Source organism: Peromyscus eremicus, chromosome 1 (assembly GCF_949786415.1).
Source record: "Peromyscus eremicus chromosome 1, PerEre_H2_v1, whole genome shotgun sequence".
NCBI classification, from domain to species: domain Eukaryota; kingdom Metazoa; phylum Chordata; class Mammalia; order Rodentia; family Cricetidae; genus Peromyscus; species Peromyscus eremicus.
In genome coordinates, this window is record NC_081416.1 from 129,949,970 (window position 1) to 129,971,577 (window position 21,608).

The window sequence follows — 21,608 nt, forward strand, 5'->3', positions numbered from 1 at the left end:
GCACTGATTTCCTTTTGTCCAGAGGCATGGGGTGAAACATGGCATCAAGTTGATAATACCATTCGAGGGACACGTTGGCGATGCCTCCACTGTGCCCCGGTGTGCTCTTCTAGCCCACGTCCCCCTGGGTCTCGTTGTTTTGTGACGACTAGGTTACTGTTTGGGAGAACTGGGCAAGATGGAGCCTGCCCTCACTGAAGATGGGGATAGGCTGAACTGGCTCCCTATCCCCACCCCACCCACCACAGCACCCCAAGAATTCTGGAGGAGATGGCCATGAGCAAGCCTGAAGGGCAGGTTGTGGGTCAAGGTGGTCCTCATACCAGCCTCCTCCCCCTGCCTCAGCCTCCCTCCTAGCCCCCAGAGGTTGCAGGGACTCAGCCCAGCGGTTGGTGCAGATGTGCAAGGAAGGGCTTCGGGCAGCACAGCAGCGTGAAGCAGCAGCGCAGGCAGTGGATCCAAGCATTGACATGATCTCTGTTACTAGGACTTCTTCATGGGTCTCTCAGTTCTATGTTAGACCATGAAACATTTGCATACACATCGTCTTCAGTGTCACTTTTATAACTTTTTTACGGTTCAGATATTCATCTATACGTCTGTACAGGAAAAACAAAAACGCTGCTATTATTTTTGTTCTTTATCTTTGTGGATTTAATCTATGAAACTTTCAGGTCCTCCTACCCTTCTTCCTTTCTGCTCACTCCAAGAAACTTCCTATGCTTTGTACTAGAGTGTGATTTTCCTTCCTCTTCTCCAGTAACTGACGCTTCTAGAACATAATTTGCCATGAACTGTTGGATGCCTTTTTATAAATACATCTCCTTTCCCCTGCTCTCTGCAGCCCCATTCATTATCTTCTAACCCATAGGCTCTGTGGGCGCAGTGCTGGTCGGGGACGGAGGAGGATGGGAGGCCAGGATCCAGGTCCTGCTGGGCCTTACTCTGGTTCCCACACTAACCTGCACACAGCATTGGAGTCTGTTACCATGCAAGATATGCGACAAGCTCAGGTCAGAAACAGAAAGGTTAAAAAATCCCACCCACCCTGATTTACTGTTTATAGTCCCCACTGTTGGAAGGCACACCCTTGCCTTCCCTCTGTTCTTGGTTGGGTTGTGACACACACATAAACATACTCATTTTGGGATACAATAGCAGTTTTAACTGCAGACGGTAGGCATTTGGATTTTTTTTTTAATGGATATTTAATCCTTCTGGTTACACACAAACACACACACACAGACACACACACACAAACAGCTGATCAGTCCCTAGGGTACAGCAGAGCGTGACCTACCGGCCCCTCTGCCATCACCCTCACCAGACCGACCTACCTGTCTTTAGAACCAGAATGTCTGAATGGGTGACCTCCATGTGAGCAAGGTGCAGGGTACCAACACCCCATGGCCAGAAGCCGTAGCCTCAGTGGCGTTCTGGAGCCCATTCCGAGATCAGAAGGTCTGAGTAGCAGGTGGAGCAGAGCTGACCCCGTGGTAGCCCTGGGGTCCTTTGCTGCTCCTTAGCCAAAATGGCAGACCTCTGGGCCTGGCGGTCCTGTTGAGTTTTTAATACTTACCAGAGTGGTGACAGCATAAGAGTTGCTTCTGGGATGGAAATATTTCAATTATGAGCAAGAAAAAAGCTGGAAGGTGATGATTGCAGTTGTGACTGGAGATTAAACACAGAAAAGAAAGTTTATAGTTCTCTGGCTTGTCTGTAGTTAGAGGCTCACGGTTCTTAGTAGCCTCTGCCCCACAGTGTTTTCCCTAAAAAAAAAAAAAAAAAGAAAGGAGAAAAAAAATTTTATTAAGAAGGTATTACATGTAGGAGTTTTAATTTATTTTGTGATACCTGTTTTAATCACTGTAGAGAAGCCCCCATTATGAATTTAAATACTGAGGAAAAGTAAGTGTGTGTGTGTGTGTGTGTGTGTGTGTATATGTGTGTGACAGAGAGAGAGAGGGGGGACAGTTTTTGATTGGGGGGGGGAGTTTTGTTTTTGAAACATTTATCTACCTCACTCTTATTTTTCATGCGTATATATATAAAACAATACATCTCACACTTCTCAGTACCTGACAACAGGCCAACGATACTGGTAACCTCATCCACACCACAGGCCACATACCCGGGTGAAGCAGAGAGAGGCCAGGCTGGATTCTGGGGTCAAAGCAACACTCACTCACTCAGCCTCCCCCACTCCTCTCCAAAAGCTCACCTTTCCTGGGGCATCTTTGGTTATTCTCTTCCTCATCTGGTTCCCTCCCAGGGGTCCCTGCTTCCAACCCAGCACCCCCATGTGCCCAGAGCACACCAGTGGAGGGGTTCCCTTGCCCATCCTGAGCTGGCTGGCTGACTTGGAACAGAACTTTATACAGATTGAATGACCGACATACATCATCGCCAAGAGAGCAGGTACTCCCAGGTTTTGAGAGCAGGAGGCGCCAACACGTAGATTGTCTGAGAGTCCCGATGTGCACATGTAGGGTGTCCTGTTGGCTCCCTCCGCTGCTCTTCTAGGCCTGCACTGTGGCAGGGGCATCCGCCATTGCTGTCTTGCACTGGTTTCTCTCCGAGGTACGGCCATGCCAGCAGTTGGAGAGCTCTGCCCTCACCCTGCTTCTGAAAGAAGGCCAGTATGATAAAGGGGGGCAAGTCAAAGCCTGCACCCCCTGCAGGCTGCTGTACCTCCTTCCTCCTCCCTGTCCCCCAGGGCTAAACAAGGACTGACCAAACCTCCTTGAGGCTGGACAGCCAGTGGTTGGCACGCAGCCTTCCCTGTGTCCTACCTCTGTCCATCCCATCATTTTGCTGCTCCTAGGGGTGGATGGTGTACTCCTCAGTTCCAGCAGCTGCTCTCACAGGCCCTGGGGACTTTAGCGGGGAAACAGGGTGGGTGATTTTTTCCCCCCAGTGTGGAGAACTGCCTAACAGTTCGGTACTTCAAGTTAAGCTCAGGAGTCCTTTTCCTCCTGCCAGACTGCTGCCCTTCTCTCGGTTCCTAAGAGCTCACAGGGTCCCTGGGAGATACTGTTTGATCAGGGTTTTTTTCTTCCTCTACACTCTAGGTGATCCCATGGTATAGTGGCCTCTCCTCTCTTGCACATACCTACCAGTTTCCATAACTGGATTTCTACAGATCATTCAGCTGGTTATAAGAGTTCATTTTTGGTTTTTTTTTTTAATTGTCCAAGTTCTTTGGTGTTGTTTTATGTAGATTTTTTTCTTTTAAGTAGAGAGCACTTAACAGTGTAGTGCCCATCATAACAAATGCTCCAGAAAACACTTCAATAAAAAGTTTGCTTGTATGATGGTGCAGTCATTTTGCTGGACCGACCCGCCCACCTTGACTATTGCAAGGCATCACGTATCCACAGTTCTAGCCTACTTTCATGCTGATTTTTCCCACCTCCTCCTGATTTTTCTCTTTATATGCTCCAAGTAATCTTACCAAGCTGAGTTACAGCCTTTTTCATGCAACCTCCTTTCCTGACAGCAGCTCACACTGCTTGAAGTAACGTGAACCACTGAGGCACATTGTTCTGGTGATGTGAACTTTAAGGTGTTCTCCCACAAAGCCCTTTCTTGAGGCAGCAGGAGCTGAGTTGTGGAGACACAGTTGAACCTGAGCTGTGTGAGACCCACACTACCCCATCTCCTTTCAGGAATGCCATTACATTGACTCTTAGTTGGAATGAGGCTTCCTCCCCGGAACATAGAAGACTTGGAGGCCATCATTGGCCTCTCCCTCCAGCCTGTTTCTTACGACTCGGGCAGTTCGATGGTAGGAAAAGCAGCTTCGTAAGATAGACAAGTGATCGTTGTGAAATGAGCAGATGGCAGTGTTTGGTATGCAGTAGTGTTTTTTGGATAGGCTAACAGATGGATGAGCTCTGTATGATGCCAAGTTCTAAGCCAATTGTGAGCTCCTGGAGCCCACCTTAGCAGCCCACCTTGGTTGGCAGTGGCTGTACCTGAAGCAAGCAAGCTGCTGTGGCAAGGTCACACTAAGCTCAGGTGGGTGAGAAGGCTAGGATGCTTACCCAAGGCCCTCTGTCGTCATTGTTGGGTCCTCGGAGAGTGGCCACACAGTGTTGAAGGCAACTCTTTTCCTAAACATTGACATCCTGCAGTGACAAGACCACCGTATTGACATGCTTTGGCCCATTTTTAACAGTAATCAATATATGGTTTTGGATTTTTTATTTTATTTTACTTTGTGTTTGTCTGATGTCTTTTCATTTCCTGGGCTAAGCAGCAGCATTGGGAGACCTAGACCAGAGAGATCCATCACTCCTTGCGAACCAGTAACGATGGTCAAAACTTTCTCATGCCACTCTGAACTAGGTTTTGAGAACTTCAAGACAGGATGTTTGTTTAAAGTGAACCTCTCTCGACAGAGGTGCTGAAGATAAGAGGCCTTGCACAGGCCAGGGGCTTCACTTTGGGCCTCCGACTTTGACAACCAGTTGGTTATTTAGAGAAACCAACATTTCTTGATAGAATGATGGAATGACCATGCAGTAGGAAGCCATAGTAACTGGGATCAGGACATGAAGAGAGTTGCTGATGGAAGCGTAAAGGGCTTGGAAGAAGCATGGACCATATTTGGATTTGATGGTTTCTGAAGGTGTGAGACTACATCGAGGCTGTGGCATCATCGTGGGCATTTGGTTTCAGATAATAAACTTAGCATCCTGCTCTGGGAACTTGTAGAGCTAAGTCACGTGTTGAAGAACTCAAGACTTCATCACGCTCACCAGTTGAGCTGTCGGTCTGGGGCATGCTAGGGATTGATTTTATTTTGTTTATGTGAGGACTTCATAATCACTGATTTGTGTGTCCACATTTGTGTCTGCATCTTTCCAGTAAACATTTTTTTTTTTAAATTAGTCACTCATTATCGTTTCCAATAGGGCTTGCTTCTAAGTCCAGTAGATTACGGGTAGTCAGTTGACGAAGATCTGGTTTACAAGAACTAATTAAATGTTTCATTGCATTTTTGTAAGAACATAGAATAATTTTATAAAATGTTTGTAGTTTATAATTGCCGGAAATAATTTAAAAACACTTTTTCCCCCTCTGTGTGTGCAAATATGTGTTTATGGTCTTTTTTTTTTTTTTTGACACTTGTTTACTAGCTAGCTTTACAATATGCCAAAAAAAAACCAAAAAAAAAAAAATTAAAAAAAAATTCCCCCACCCCCACCCAAGCTGTGGTTCACCCTCTTTCCCACATGCTATGTGCTCTAGTTTGTAAAAAAGGAAAAAAAAAAAAGAAAGAAAAAAAGAATGACAGTGGTTTTAAAAGTACTCCTGTATTCTTCAGTGTCTTGGTCTTAGAACCCTTAGCAGGGGAAGGAATCATCTTTACTGATCATTTCCCTGTGGAGCGAGCGTAGCAGCCTAAACAGGTGCAAAGTACCAAGACCCTTGCTGGCTGTGGAAGTAGCAGTGTGTGGCCACTGAGCAATGTGGGATGGTGTTTGTCCTACTTCTGCAGTGCCATAGAGATGGGAGGGCTTCAGAACACAGAAAGGCTTCACGGTAATCACACCAACAGTTGTGATGTGCAGGCCATTGACATGACGCCTCAGATTCCAGTGAAGGCTGTGCCTACTTGTATTTAAGGCCAAATGCTGAAGGTACATGTTTCCAATACAGAACAAACTCTTAACAAAAACCACAACATGTCTCCCTGTCCCCCAATTTTTTTTTTTAAGAGTTAAAAATCCATGTCCTTAGGCTCCCAGTGCATTATTGGCCATGTCTCTACAGTTCCAGAAGATACCATTGTTGAAAACATCTGGAACTGTCTTAACTCTACAGGAAAAAGGTCTAGGAACCATTGGTGGGTTGGGTTGGATTGGATTTGTCTTTTCAGTTTCTCGTGGACGTTGGGCAGTGTGCAGACATGTACACAGGTGGAACAGATACCTGCCTGGTGACATCACCTGTCTGTTTCCTAAGCCAGTGAGGTTGAGGGAGAGATTTGCCAGAGTTTGTCTACCTCTGGGATTTAAAGAAAAAAAAAAAAATCAGAAGGCGAGATGGAACAGATGCATCGCCAATAATGCATTTCTGAGTTTTCTTGTTAAAAATTTTCTTAAAAAAGAGAAAAAAGTTTTAAAAAGATAATAATATGGCCAATTTGTTACATAAAATAACTTTCTGTGTATAAATTATTCCTAAAAAAAACCCTCTGTTTATATTTAAAAAAAAATCAGTAGATGAAAAAATTCAATGTTTTTGTATATTCTGTTGTAAGAATTTATTCCTGTTACTGCGACATACTCGGGATTCTTTACATTATGAAAAAAGAAACTTTGTCTATTTTGAATGGCTGAAGCCAAGGCCACTTGAGTTTCTATTACTCTGCTTTTTTCTAGTAGTTAAAGTACCACATGGGTTAAGTTAAATAAAATGATTCTGTATGCACCTTTGTCGCCCACGTTTGTTTCCCCTCTGCTCTGGAACCATCCCCCACCTCTCTGGGGAGCTGAACTTCTTGTGGCATGTGCATTCACACGTGTCACTTGGAAATGCTCGGTGCGAAAGCATTTCGGGTCCCTGACAGCTGAGCTGCTCTGAATGCAAACGGCTGTTGAGCGGAGAAGCTACTGTTTCCCCCATTAAGTCAGCTAGAAGATGATTAGAATACATAAAAAGTTTTCAGTGCTGGTTTGCAGGCTCTTCTGGACCTTCCGTTGACAGAGGCCAAGGTGGGTTTGATCTATGTGATTCTGGGGGCGAGGAGGGGGCTTGCCAAAGACTTAAATAAGCGCATGTCCATGTCTTTGGTAATACTTCACAGTTGGCGTGCCTCAGAAGGTGCTGAAGAGAACCAAGAAAGTCAGAAGCAGGGTGTGCTTAGCTGTGAGGTGCTGTGACATGTTAATCCATCTCTCACCCATGGATTGTAATCAGGCTTGCCCACAGGAACTCTGAAAGACTGACATCGCCATCTTTGTCCTGGGAAGTTGTAGGATGATTATGGTTGGGAGATGAAGCAAGCTATACATTCTAGACTCAGACCAGAGGCTTAACCGCACTTTTGGGAGGGTGAGCCAATCTCACCAAACACTGATTATGGGAAGCTACTCAGAGACAAAGGCAGGACACCAAAGGAAGAACGGAACGGTAAGACATAGGCAGTAGAAACAGAGGTCAAGGTGACTCAGGACCTAGTGAATCTCATGAGTATTTGGATTTATAATCAAAACGTCATTCTGAAAGTACATCCTGGTACAGTCTGGCATTGTTCCAGAGTTTCTGTTCACCGAATGCTCAGGGAGCTTCACTGGATGATTATGGAGGCCATATTTTCCTCTGGGTCCCACAGATTGGTGCTATGCCTCCAGCATGCCATTGTGTGCTTTACAGTAAGCCTGCCTGGCCAGAGGCAGCTGCTTCTGAGGGTGAAGGTGGTGGACTTTCTATAAAAGCCAGACCCTCTCCCTCCCCTCTTGAGTCACCTCTTAAGTGGGTTCTATATATTTATTCCCACAGGTCCAGATAACCTCTGTTGACAATATAACAAAGTACCTGAGGTGGGCTCACTGAAAGACAGAGTTTAACTTTCCCGAAGATTTGAGGGCATGGTGCTAACAGTGGCTCCGCTCTGGTGATGACCTCATAGCTGATGGCAAAAGGAAGTCATCATGTCCCAAAACAAGCCAGAGAGCAGTTCAGGAGCCAGCAGGCTCTTTCAACACCCGAGAGAGCACAAGGTTCCCTCAAGAATATGTAACATCCCAGGGCAACTAGCCTAAGCACTTCCCACGAGCTCCACCTCTTAAAGGCCCTGCCTTTGCTTACCATTTGCATGCTGGGGGCCAAGCTTTCAACACATGAACCTTCGGGAAACCACCTTACAACCATATCCAAGCCACAAGCTTAAGGACCCACACTCAGAGCCTTTTTTTTTTTTTTTTTTTTTTTTTGGGTACTAATGTGCTGTTGGTGACATTTTCTCATCCACCCCTTCACTGGATATTCACAATTCCCCTCCCCCCCCCCCCCCCCCCCCCCCCCCCCGCAGAAGTGGGACTTTTTATTAGTCTGGATTATAGACACACACAGTCATGCTCCAATCCTCCCAGCTGTTACATAACCAATGGAGGCCAGCCTTTCATACTGTGGCTATCAAACATACAAAACCACCCACATAAAACCATCAAACATACAAAAGCCGTGACTGGACAGGGTGCAGTGTGTATTGCCAGGGCCAATTACAAAAACCACAATGCAGCTGGGTCCCTGGGGTCTTGAGAAACTGCAGAGGTGCAGAAGGGGAATTGGAAGGGCTGGTCATCAGTGGGGAGCTCTGGGCCTCCCAACTAGGTATCTTTGAAAAAACAAAACCAAGCAAACAAAAAAAAAAAAACTGCAATGGTTTTTAATGTGTCTGGCCGGTGCCAAGTGATAAGAAGTATCGCTGGAGAGCCCACTCCCAGAACCACGGGACATTAGGCTTTAGGCAGAAGCTCTCCGCTCACAGAGAAGGGCCTCCATGGGACCAGCTGAGCAGCTAGGCTCTGTGCAGCTGGCCTGCACCATTCCAACCCACCTTTGGCCTTCATCTGCCTTCATGTGACTTGGATCTGCCATATGTCAAATGTTCCTGGTTTATTTGCAGAGAGTCTCATAAAGTCTTTTCTTCAAGCAAGAGAAATGAGAGCAGCCTGGTGGTGGTGGTGGCACATGCCTTTAATCCCAGCACTCGGGAGGCAGAGGCAGGTGGATCTCTGTGAGTTCGAGGCCAACCTTGTTTACAAAGCACGTTCCAGGACAGCCAGGGCTACACAGAAAAACCCTGTCTGGGGGCTGGGGTGCAGGGGGATGAGAGCTATTCAGTTCCTTTGGTTTTGACACTGGATTTTGGTGGCTCTTTGTAATGCTGGCTATTGAACCCAGGGCCTTGTACATTCATATTCTCTCTCCCTCCCCCTCCCCTCTACCCCCTTTACCTCCCCCTCCTCCTCTCTCCTGCTCCTCTCCCCATCTCCCCTTCTCTCTCCTTGGCTGTCCTGGGACACATGTAGACTAGGCCTCATGCCCCACAACGCCATTGAACTATCACCCCAACTCAGTCTCCCTTAGCTATTAGGCTACAAATGCATTTTCTTACAGTAAGCCACTGTGATTATTTGTTTGTTTTTCTTTTTTTTTAATATTTTTTAAGATCTATTTACTTATTATGTATACAGAAGAGGGTGCCAGATCTCATTACAGATGGTTATGAGCCACCATGTGGGTGCTGGGAATTGAACTCAGGACCTCTGGAAGAGCAGTCAGTGCTCTTAACCTCTGAGCCATCTCTCCAGCCCTTGTTTGTTTTTCAAACATAAGTAGCAAACAGCAGTTTTGAGCATACCAACATGACAAGAAATTGCCCAAGGTTTAGTAGCTACTTTCATCCACTTCTTCAAAGGAAACAGTGCTCCTGATGGGGCTCATAATGAAATGAGTACCCGAAAGACACATGGGACTTGGCTGTGCGCAGCTTGGCACAAAATCCAGCTCAGTGTCCTAAAATGAAGACAAAAGGTGATACAGGAATGTGGTCATTTGAATGAGAACAGCCCCCACAGGCTCATAAGTCTCAGTACTTGGCCTTCAGTTGGTGGAACTGTTTGGGAAGGATTAGGAGGTGTGGCCTTGTTAGTGGAAGTGTGTTACTGAGGTTTCAAAAGTAGAAGCCATTCCCAGTGTCTCTGTCTATCTGTCTCTCTGTCTCTGTCTGTCTGTCTCTCTGTCTCTCTGTCTCCCCCCCCCCTCCCCTCTGCCTTGTGTTTGTGGATGAGATGTAAGCTCTCAGACACCACTCCAGCACCATGCCAGCCTGCCTGCTGCCCTGCTCACCACCATAATGGTCATGGCCTCTAACCCTCTGGAACTGTAAGCCCCCTATAAAATCTTTCTTCTGTAAGTTGCTTTGGTCATGGTGTCTTATCACAGCAACAGAAAAGTGACTCAGACAAGAGGATGCTGATGTTTTTGAAGTAAGGGTAATGCTGACAATGGCGAAGAGCCAAGTCCAGTTCCCGAGCTGGCTTTCTGAGCAAACGCAGCCAGTGGGGAGGAGCAGTGGTGCTGCCACTGTGGAAAACAGCATTGCACTCCCTCAAAAAGCTAAACGGAATTCCCAGGTGCCACTCACCTCTGGTGTCTTAGTTAGGGTTTTATTGCTGTGAAGAGACACCATGACCATGGCAACTCTTATAAAGGAAAACCTTTCATTGAAGCTGGCTTACAGTTCAGAAGTTTAGTCCATTATCACCATGGCAGGAAGCATGGCGGCATGCAGGCAGACATGGTGCTGGAAAGGTAGCTGAGAGTCCTACATCTGGATCCACAGACAGCAGGAAGAGACAGTGAGCCACTAGGCCTGGCTTGAGCTTAAAGTCCACCCCCAGTGACACACTTCCTCCAACAGGGCCACACCTTGTTGGTTTTAATGCGGCACTTTTACTCTGCCAGGAAAGGTCACAAGGCACGACAAAACTCACTATCAGAGTTTCATTAGGAGGAAGGAGAGATAGGACAGAATGCGGTCAGGCCTGTTGGAAAGACACGTGAGGAGGAAGAAGAGATGGGGGAGGAGAAGAGAGCAGAAGAGAGAGGAGGAGTCTGTGACCAGCTTTTTAAGGATTCCCCTGCACATGCGCATATGGGCTTATGGAGCTACATACACCACACATACGCAGATTGCATGATCACACTGTGCGCAAATTACGAGATCACGCAGCACATGGATTGAATAGGATGTAAGGCCCCTTGCTTGGCTACTGAACTGCACATGTGTAGTCATGTCAATGGAGGAGTGGCTAGGAATCCCAACACACCTCCAATAATGCCACCTATGAGTCCACAGAGACCATCTTTATTCAAACCACCGCATCTGGGTATAGACAAAAAAACAAAAAAACAAAAACAAAAAAAAAACAAAAAAAACTGGAAATCAGGAACCTGAGCAGATACTCAGACATCAATGTTCAAAGCAGCATTTATTAAGTGACCATCTATAGATGGTGGGAAAAACAAGTGTGGTGTATTCATACAGTGGAGTAGTGTTCAGCCTTACAAGGCAATGAGATCCTATCCTGTGCTACCACATGGATGAACCTAGAGACACAGATAATGTAAGGTTCCACTTACATTAGGTACAGGACTCGTGCAGGCAGAGATGGGGGTATAGGGGTGCTTGCCAAAGGCTGAGGAAGAGAAACAATAGGGAGCTGTTGTTTAACGGTGGATCCCTTCCTTTTCCTCCTGTTGTGGCCGGGTGCTGGGGCAAAAGCAACTTGTTCTGGTGTACATACATACAGTTCAAAGGGAAGCCATAGTGGCAGCAGCAGGAGGCAGGCTGGTCACTTGGCATCTGCTTTCCGGAACCCAGAGTGACAGGAAGTGGGAAGTGCGGGGGAGGGCTGTAAAGTGTGGACACTTGCTGGCAGTAACTCACTTTCTCAGGCAAGCTTCCACCATCTAAAGATTCTACAGCCCTCCAACACACCACCACCAGCTGGGGACCAAGTGCTTCAAACACAGGAGCCTGGGGTAGCATTTCGCATTCCAACGAGAAAGTTCTAGAGATGCACTGTGATGATGAACACCCCGCAGAGTGCATGAAATAAATACCACTGAACTACTCAATTAAAAATTGTTAAAAGAGAGGGAGGGGGGGGAGAGAGGGAGAGACAAAGAGAAAGAGAAAGACAGACAGAGACAAGAGAGAGAGAGACAGAGACAGAGAAAGGAGAAAGCCAAGCACTAGAGACTGGGTGGCCCCCAAAGCCATTCAGAAGACCTAAATGACAAGCTTAGGGACCAGAATTGGGGCCCCTGGAGCCAGAGCTACATCTCCATTTCTGGAACCTCTGAAGCAGCTCCGTCATCCCATCAATGTAGGAAGGACCACACAGCCTTGGAAGGGAAACTACTGGGTTGCAATAAAATTGTCCTCGAAAAACAAAAAACAAAAAAACAAAAACAAAAAATGTCCTGAAAGTCTTAGCTTCAGCTAGCTAATCCCCTGTGAGACATCTGCCTTTGGGAATCTTCTCTTCGCTTTGGACACTAAAATAACCCTGTCGTTCTGCGGCCTCATTCCCCCCATCCCCACCCCAGCCATGTACCCTGTCTCACAAGCCACTCTTTCAGAGACTCCACAGCACAGCGGGCTTTTCCACCGAGGATTGAAACACTTCCTCTAAAGGAGGCATCCCCCTGCGGCTTCCCTTTGGGTGCTGTACTTTGGAGTCTGGACCTCACTGTCTTCCAGCATTTCTTGGATGATGACTTGCAAGGCTCTGCCCAGAAGGCTGGCTGGGAGCCGGTGTGACAGTGGAGGGACATGGATGAGCGCTGCGTGCCCATTTCCGAGGTACAGGGACAGGTAGTAGGTGTAATCACAGACGTACCTGCAACCACAGGAAACTCCCATTACTCCTGGACCCTGCCACTTCCAGACACCGTAAGTGCCGTGTTCGTAAAGCGTGAGGGGACTACCACTTGAGTTTGGTCCTTCCGCTAGAGAAAAGACGCCACGCTAAGAACACAGGCATCGGGTCTCGGTCTCACAGTCTAATGACCAGCAAGTGGTCAGGACAGAATTGAACCAGACTTTCAGTCAACTCCTGGAAAAACACCTTTACTACAGTCACGCCCTCATTTGCATTCTCACTGGGGCATTTCTTTAGCCCTTGAAGAGAGGACAGAATGCTCAGTGGGAGGGGCTCTCAGCATTTGGAGAGAGGTTAAACTCATCAGCAGGGCCTGTGACAAAGACGGGCAACTCTGGGGATGCCGGTGACCATAGCAGCCACCTGGACAGCATAGGCTAACATCTTGAGGAGAGAGAAGGGACTCTGAAGGACATTCCCTCTCTCGCACCTGTTTGGCACACGGACACCTGAAGTGTACCTGCCCGCATCTCGGGAAAAGGCCACCTCGACATCCTCAACAGAAACACGCCGGCAGACTTCCTTCATGCTGACAACAGAGTGCATCACTTCCGGGCCACCTGAGAGGCACACTCCACCCTCAGGCTGGAAACCTCGTATATCTGTATCCCGATAACTTCGGTTCTTGCCACACTGTTCCAGAAAGATGGCCTTGGTGGAAGGGTCCATGCCCACATGCACAACAAGCTGTGTGAACACACATATCAGAAATTGCAGGACATCAGATCACTAGATGTTCAGAAAGACCCAGGCATGGCAGAGCCCAGCTCCGGGGTACAAAACAGATCAAGCTCCAAATCCACCAGGAAACTCCAGGATCCCTGCCTGGGCCCCTAATTAATGGAAGTGGACCCAAAAGAACATCTCTTTGGCTTGAATAGAAGACATGTTATATCTACATTCAAGTACTGTTCTGTTTCAAACTGCTCTTATAAGGCTGTGTGCTCCCTTTCCCCACGAGTGGGTGGGGGCAAGCAGGTATCTAAGATGACCCCGGAAGAAGCTAGCTCTTTAGCAGAATCACATATTTTTTAATGAAACTTTCATAAAAGGGGCTAGCAGTAGTCTCATCAAATCTTGTTAGACTTTATTTTGCCTCTTTTGAAAATAGCTGCACAGGGTTTTGTTGCAGCATTTGAGTAGACTCTTACCACAGGGTGCTGTGTGTGATCCCCTTTATTCTCTTACCTTTGGGGGAATGGATATTTGTACCCCCTTTTTATGCAATGTTTATGTTCAGTTACTATGGAAGCAGAGTGTTTTTGTTTGCTTGGAATGGGGTTTTGAACTCACAATGTAGGCTAGGCCAGTTTTAAACTCACAAAGATCCACCTGCCTCTAGGCCTCCCAAGTGCTGAGATCAAAGGTGTGAGCCACCACACCAGGACCCTGGCAGGGTGCTTTGAAGGTGGGCTGACCCTGGGTGGACTATCACCTAACCTTCTTACCAAAGGCTCTTTGGCCTAAGTCCGTCAGAACAGCCAGCACCACAGCCATAAATGGGACTTAATTCAGGTCCTCTTGCTTGAAATAAGATTCCCATTTCTTGCACCCGGGAGGCAGAGGCAGGCAGATCTCTGTGAGCTCGAGGACAGCCTGGTCTACAAAGTGAGTTCCAAGGCTACATAGAGAAACCCTGTCTCAGAAAAAAAAAAAAAAAAAAAAAAAAAAAAAATATATATATATATATATATATATATATATATATATATATTATATATATGTAAAATTTCTGCCCCAGTCACCTTTTAAGATCTACCCACCCTATGTTTCAGCATAAATTTATATACAAACCCAGAATTTTATGACAGAAGCTTGTACCTCACACTGTTGATGGGGCTCGGGGGGGGGGGGGGGGGGGAGGTGCACTCCAGCCTTCAAATCAAACCTAGAACAAGGTCCAGAAAGTTCCTAGGCCCTGGCACATCAGCAGCCTCCCAGGCCCACTGCCTCTCCAGGCGTCACTTACTTGTGGTCGCAAATCTTCCCAGATTGTGGTGAGCCTCCGACTCACCTCCCTGTAATCCACGGGCAGCTGCAGAGTTCGCAGTTCTATGTTAGTGTCCACCCCTAACCCCAGCTTGGAGAGTTCCTGTAAAACACAGCAGGGGACTCGCCTCAGTTGCCTGTGCACAAGAGAACCCTCAGACTCTGTGCCCACGGTCTTCCCTGGGCCTGAACCCTGCCCTGCTGGGCTGGAGGAGCTCAGAAGGACCGGGAACCAGGAGAAGAGCCACAGCTCACTCAGCTGTGCTTGCTGAGACAGGGCACGCTAGGAAGACACATCTGAACAAGCCATGTCTGCAGAGCCGAGGCTTATGGACTAAGACGGGCCCAGGGGAGAGGCTGGGGACCCACATGCCAGCAGAGGTAGCTTGGATAGCAGATGGAAGCTCAAGAGCCCGAGGCCTTTGGGAAACTGGTTGACATGCTGCTCTCAGCAGCTGACAGGTGTCTTGCATATCACAAGACGAATCATCTAGCGCCCCTGGTGCTAATCCAAGCACTGCCTGTCCAGTGTAATCTGAGGAGTCCCTCGTCATCTCTGCCGATGGTACAACAGGGACACTCCACCCCACGAAGGATGGGAATTGAAACTCGAGGAGAGTGCCGACGGTGGATGGAAGGCTGAGTCAGGTGTGGACTTCTCTAGGACCATAGGGAACCGTGGGAGGATGGTGCTCAGGAAGCAAAGACCTTAGAGCTACCTCATAAGTAAATGGAGGAGGGGTAGAAGTGGGGTAGGGATCTCTCGGGGTCCATCTGAAGTACCTGAGGGGAGCTGGTCCCTTGGCTCTGTATGCCTGGAATTGGCAGAGAGGTCATTGTGGAGACACGGTTTGAGCAGCAGCAATGGATGTTTTTTAGAGAGGACAAGGGAAGAAGGAGGGGAAGGAAGGAGGGTGAGGAGGATATGAGGGGAAGGGGAGGTAAAAGGAGAGGGGAAGGGAGAAGCAGGAGGAGAGGGGGAGGGGAAGGAAGGCAGAGAAGGATGTGGGCATCCTGTGGGGGCCACAGAGGCTCCCTAGTAAGGCCTTACTCAAGGTCAGAAAGCCTGAGCTTGCTTTACCCACAGGGCTGCATAAGAGGATGATTTGGCCAGGGGCGTGGTTACCAGGTGTTTTGAAGGGTTGTCCGTTGTACTTGGTGTACGTTGTGCTTTGATCTTGAAAGGCGGAGGTCTTTTGCCTCTCCCCTTGGTAGTCTATAAAAAGCCCATTAGAATAAATCTAGAGGTGGCTGGGTATTGACCCAGGGCCCTCCCGAAGCTATCCTGTGTCTCTGTCTTTCTCTTCATCTACGTCTCTATTTCTTTCTAATACTTTCTCATTCCTCTCTCCTCCCCCCAAGAGCCCTTCAAAAGGTCGGAGCTAGACTCCGTCAACATCCTCCTTCTAGGGAGAGTAGGAATAAGCGGATTGGAAGAAAGCAAGCCCGGAAGTTGAGATCTTAGGAGTGCATGCTCGCTGTTGGTCATAGTTCAACCAGGAACCCAAGGCCTGGCTTCTGCTTCAGTTTCTGCCACACAGTTCCTGAACTCCTTTCCTGGCATTTCTGGACAGCCAGTGGTATGCCTTCTGGGTAAGATGGGCTGCCCACAGATCCCAGGTCCTTCTCTGACCTCTGGGGAGGTGGTCCTCAGAGGCAGATGGGTGACCTGTCTTCTGTGCTGATCTTCTCTGAGGATGAGGTGCATCTAGACAGTGGTTGGAACCTCCCAACCCTCAGCTTCCCTGCCTGTGCAGCACAGTCACAAGTGCCCCTCATGGGGTTGCCATGAAGTTAGGCAAGGCCGAACAGTTGGAGGACCACTCAGAGGAGGATGCTCTTTGGAGGGTTAGTAGGAGTTTGCCCAGCAGAAGAATGTTCTGGAGTGGGACCTACATGGTTTGGAGGTGTACAAAGGTCCTCCTCCTTGCTTCCTTTCTCTCTCCCCCTTCTCTCTTTCTCTTCTTTTCTTCCTTCATTCCTTCCTTTGCACCAGTCTTACCTCTCTTTCCTCCCCCCTTCTCCCTCCCTTCTCTCCTCCATCTTTCCCCCACTTGTCATGTGGTCATGTGCATGAGTCTAACAGTCCAGTGATCATCTTGGCTGCTTGGCTCTACCAATGGGAGTGACAGTGCGAGATCGAGCATGTGATCCCCTTTCCCTGAGGGGAAAGGAGAGACCTGGAGGCCATCAGGTATCACTGAGACCCCAGCCTGGGTTCCGACGTCATCCAAGCTGGAGGCTTGTGAAGGGGGCAGCAAAAGCCAGACCTGGGAGAGCTCACCAGGTAGATGGGGACAAAGCATTAAAGAGACAAGAACAAAGGCAAGGGCTGAACGTCAGAGCAGTGTGCCTAGCCTAGCATGTGCGAAGTCTTGGGTACTGTTTCCAGCACTGAAGAAATATGAAAGAAAAGAGGACTGGCAGAAGCGAGGTGAATTACCAGCCAGCCATTGGTGGAGCATGATGCAGCCCTTCAAATGACTTTACAAAGACTACTGAAACGGAACTCTCTGAGATGGGATACGGGGAACAAGTTGGGATCATGCACTGTTCCCTGAAGCCGTGGGTGGGAATGGAAGCATGCAGACATGGCCAGCCCTGAGCGCTCACTCCCTGCTACACTTGGTAAGATGTTCACAGCCGTACAATGCACCATTTTTCTGAGTTAACAAATAGTCCGGTTATCATCCTAGGCTGCCCCTGGAGGACCCCTGGCACTCTGCTAGGCATCTCTCCACAGCCTCATGAGAAGGAGATAACAGCCCCATCCTACACAGGAGACAACCCAAGTCCACAGGGACACAATTAAGTGGAAGAAGTTGCGGGAAGCCGCACCAAAAGAGATATAGAGAGAAGCCCAGGGAACCCCTGGGGGCTGTCCACAGCCCTTATTCCTGTTTTGAGAAATCCTGGGGTCCTGATTGAAAGTGACTCTGCCCGAGCAATGTCAGGTTCTGTCCTCCATACACGGTGCTCACCCCAGCCCTCTCCCAGTATCCACTGTGTGATGCCTCCAAAATGTTGAGTCCGTCTTGTCTAGAAGATCCAGGAATGAAAGACAGGGATCCTCTATCCAGTCACTATCTCCAAATATTTTTGATCATGTGCCCCATTAATAAAAATGTTTGACATGGCGTGCCCGATCATTAGCTGGTTTCTGAATGGCACAGGGCACAGTGGACACTTCACTATCTCTTCCCTGGTGGTCTAGTAGTTAGGATTCAAGGACACATAAGTGGCTTCATCGGGCAGATGTAAATCTGTAAGGGCTTCATACTTTCTTTTCTTAATTCTTTCCTTTGTTTGGACCAACATGTCCGCTTGTGTTTGTTTTTTATGACGAAGAAGGGGTCACAGGAATGGTCATTCCTCATTTCCCTGTAGTTCACATTATTCATTTTATCTCCTATGTGTGATGTCACAGATCATTTTTTATCAGATTTCTTGATCATAATGTGAGGATTAGCTTAATTAAGGTGGAATAGCGTGATCCTGAAAGCCATTAACAGGTGGAAATGCTTTATAATGAACTGAAAGTGAGTTGGAGAAGACAGGATTTTATAACACCATTGTGTCCCTCCCCCCACACACACACACCCGCCCCCAAGGATGAAAGGCCTCTTCATCCTTCAGGATCCTGGGCCTGTCTGAGGACCTGTGTAGACACCAAGCAAGGCAGAATGCTATGCTCAGCCCATTCACCACATACTGCTCAAGGTTAAGCTCATATTTTTATAGCCTATCCCGAGATCTTCACATCCATGCAGGTGGCTGCTGTTGAAAATAGTATGTCCACGGATGTTGAGATCTCAGCAGTCCTTAATCAGCCAATCTGTGACTGGCCATATGACCCAGCACCCCCACCTCTGAGTATATATCCCCAAAACCGGAAGCTTGCTGAGTGGCCAAGAAGAAGCAATCTGAGTGTCCATCAGTGGGTAAGTCGAGGAAAACAGGCACCACAGAGCATTAGTTTGCCTTTAAAGGGACCCATCTCCTTCTCTCCATTCCACCCCCTCCATTTCTTAAGTTAAAATGTTTACATGTATTTATTTATTTATTGTGTCTGTGTGGATACCCTCATGCCATGGCTCACATGTGGAGGTCCGCGGACAACCTGTAGGAATTGGATTTCTTCTTCCACCATGTGGGTTCTGGGGATCCAACACGTTGTCAACTTTGGTGGCAAACACTAAGCTATCTTGCTGGTCCTCTTTTTTTTTTTTTTTTTTTTTCTTTCATTTTTTCGAGACAGGGTTTCTCTGTCTAGCCTTGGCTGTCCTGGAACTCTTGTAGACCAGGCTGGCCTCATACTCAGAGAGATCTGCCTGCCTCTGCCTCACCCTCACAGTGAGTTACAGAGGCATGCACCACACCCAGTTTTCCTTCCTTCCTTCCTTCCTTTCCTTCTTTTCTTTTTCTTTCTCTTAAAACAGGAAATGAGAGTTATAGGGTCTCACTGTATAGTTCAGCCTGGCCTAAAGGTCTAGATTTTCCTGCCTCAGCCTCCTGAGTGCCAGGGCTTTAGGCATGTACCACTGTGCTCAAAGACATGGATGAATCTTGAAAATTTTGTACTAAACGAAGTAAGCCAGTCACAAAACTCAGTACTGTATGATTCCACTTCCATTAAGTAGCTAACACAGCCAGCTTCAGAGAGTCGGGAAGTAGAATGGTAGACACCCGCAACCAGGTCGAGGGGGAGATGGGCACCCATTGTAAATCAGCAGAGTTTCAGTTTAGACATTTACTCCATAGCAATATGAATACAGCGTAATAATAATTACCAGGGGAAGGAGGCAAGAGTGAGGTGGGAACATTCCAGAAATAAATAGTACTGAGGGTCAGATAATGATGTGAATGGACTCACTGAACTGTACACTTGCGAAGTTAATGGTATGTCTCTTTACCACCATTTTTTAAGGTATAGCCTTTACCATCATCCTCACACACACACACACACACACACACACACGAAAAACCAATTTTTAACCTGGCTAATAGCTGTGGTCTGGAGCGAGATTTCACCCACATTAGTAGCTGAGCTCAGCATAACCTCCCTGCCTTTTACACCAGCCAGTAGTGAAACTGAGATTTTGAACTAAACCGACCCATGTCTGTACCTCAAAGCCAGCTACAGTTCCCTCACGACATCAGGACAGGTGAAAGACAGGAGGACACAGTCATGTGTGTGTAGCACGAATCTTAAAAAGTCTTATTAATAAGAACAAACCTGGAGCCAGGTATTGGGGTGAAGGCTGGAAGATCAGAGAAGCAGAACAAGCCACAGCTACCTCACCCCGCCAATTCCTCAGCTGATCCTGTTTCCTCAGACTGGAAGCCTCTGAGTCCTCATCCAAATGGATCTCATCTGAACTATGCTGCTCAAAAGTCTAAAAGCTTAACCAGCCTAGTTCCTGGTTTTCACGTCTTATATACCTTTCTGCTTTCTGCCATTACTTCCTGGGATTAAAGGCTCTTGTCACCACGCCTAGCTGTTTCCAGTGTGGCTTTGAACTTACAGAGATCCAGACAGATCTCTGCCTCTGGAATGCTAGGATTGAAAGCATGTGTGCCACCATTTTCTGGCCTCTATATCTAGTGGTTGTTCTGTTCTCTGACCCCAGATAAGTTTATTAGGGTGCACAATATTTTGGGGAACACAATATCACCACATGTGTGCACACACGTCTGTGTATAGGTCTGTGCATGCATGTGGAAGCCAGAGGACAACCTGGGGTGTTCTTCTTCAGACATCTTTTTTTTATTTAAGATGGGGTCTGTCACAGACCTGGAGCTCACCAAGTAAGCTAGGCTAGTGAGTCAGGAAGCCCCAGGGAACTTTCTTGTCCCCTCCTCCCCAATGCTGGGATTACAAGCACACACCACCATGCCCAGGTGTTTTTTACTTAGGTTCTGGGGACCAAATTCAAGTCTTTATGCTTGCAAGGCATACACTTTGCCATCTGAGACATCTCTCCAGTCAAGAAAAAAAGTCTTATAAGTGAGAAAGAGGGAGGTTCCAGCATAAGCACGCGAAATAAACATTTGTGGGGTTTTGTTTTGTTTTGTTTGTTTGTTGCTTTTGGGGGGTTTTGTTTTGTTTTGTCTTTTGATATTTTTTGTTTGTTTTGGGTTTGTTTGTTTGTTTGTTTGTTTTGGTTTTTCAAGACAGGGTTTCTCTGTGTAGCTTTGCACCTTTCCTGGAACTCACTCTGTAGACCAGGCTGGCCTCGAACTCACAGAGATCTGCCTAGCTCTGCCTCCCAAGTACTGGGATTAATGGTGTGCACCACCACTGCCCGGCCTTGTTTTGTTTTTCTAGACAGGATTTTCTGTGTAGTCCTAGCTGCCCTGGAACTCACTCTGTAGATCAGGCTGGCCTTGAACTCAGAGATCCACCTGCCTCTGGGATTAAATTCATATGCCACCACCATCAGACAACCAAATAAACATTTTGATGGACTGAGAAGTGCTCACTCAGATTCCATAGTTTTCCCCATTTTAGGGTCTTTTAGGGCCCCATCTAGGGCGTCACAGCACATTTAGTTGTCGTATCTTCTCTTACTGTGACTTCCTTGTTTTTAATGACTTTGGTGGTTCTATGAACTGGTTGGACACAGTATAGCCTGTGCCCCAGTTGGATCTGTCTGTTGCTCTTCTCATATCACACTGGGGCTCCAGGCTTGGAGGAGGAAGACTCTACAGGTATAAAGTGTCCTTCTCATGATGACATTTCCAGGGCCCAAACTGTCAACAAGACTTGTCACTGTAGATGTTGACTTTGATCACCTGGCTGGGAAGTTTGTCAGACATCTTTCCCATAAAGTGTTCCTTCCTCCACTTTACATCCTGGTTTCTGTGCTGCGAAGTCCCGTACACAATCAGCACCTGAGGACAAAGATGAAGTTCTCTGCAAGGGCGGGAAGTATATACACTGCAGAAGTACCTTGACTCTCCCTCTCCACCCCCTAATTTACATGGAGAATATATGTAATTTTCTTTAGAGTGGTATAGGCTCCTGAATATTTATTCTGGACTTTAGGCTATGGTTTGGTTCCTGCATGCTTTCCCACCTCCCTCCTACTTGGGGCCTGACTACCAAGACTGCTCTGTCCAGGAGTATTGAAGGCATCTGTGGTTTAT

The 21,608-nt window shown here is 47.5% G+C and overlaps 1 protein-coding gene across 1 annotated transcript; it reads right to left on the reverse strand.

Annotated features, from left to right (window-relative positions):
• Nucleotides 1–12,150: 12,150 nt before the first annotated feature.
• On the reverse strand, nucleotides 12,151–18,609 carry Pgpep1l (pyroglutamyl-peptidase I like). Its single transcript, XM_059271716.1, has 4 exons — nucleotides 18,541–18,609; nucleotides 14,440–14,562; nucleotides 12,931–13,157; nucleotides 12,151–12,428 (listed from the first exon to the last, which is right to left on the reverse strand). Exons 1-4 carry the CDS (start codon nucleotides 18,607–18,609, stop codon nucleotides 12,218–12,220), a joined length of 630 nt encoding a protein of 209 aa, XP_059127699.1. The 3' UTR covers nucleotides 12,151–12,217.
• Between the last annotated feature and the right edge of the window lie 2,999 nt (nucleotides 18,610–21,608).

Excerpts from the sequence above, each read along its gene's own strand:
- Pgpep1l (XM_059271716.1), bottom strand. The coding sequence starts at position 18,609 with ATGGTGGAAGAAGAAATCCAATTCCTACAGGTTGTCCGCGGACCTCCA. Across the intron at positions 14,563-18,540 it reads ATGTGAGCCATGGCATGAGG|GAACTCTCCAAGCTGGGGTT; the intron begins GTATCCACACAG and ends TGTGTTTTACAG. Across the intron at positions 12,429-12,930 it reads TTTTCCCGAGATGCGGGCAG|GTACGTCTGTGATTACACCT; the intron begins GTACACTTCAGG and ends CTGTGGTTGCAG.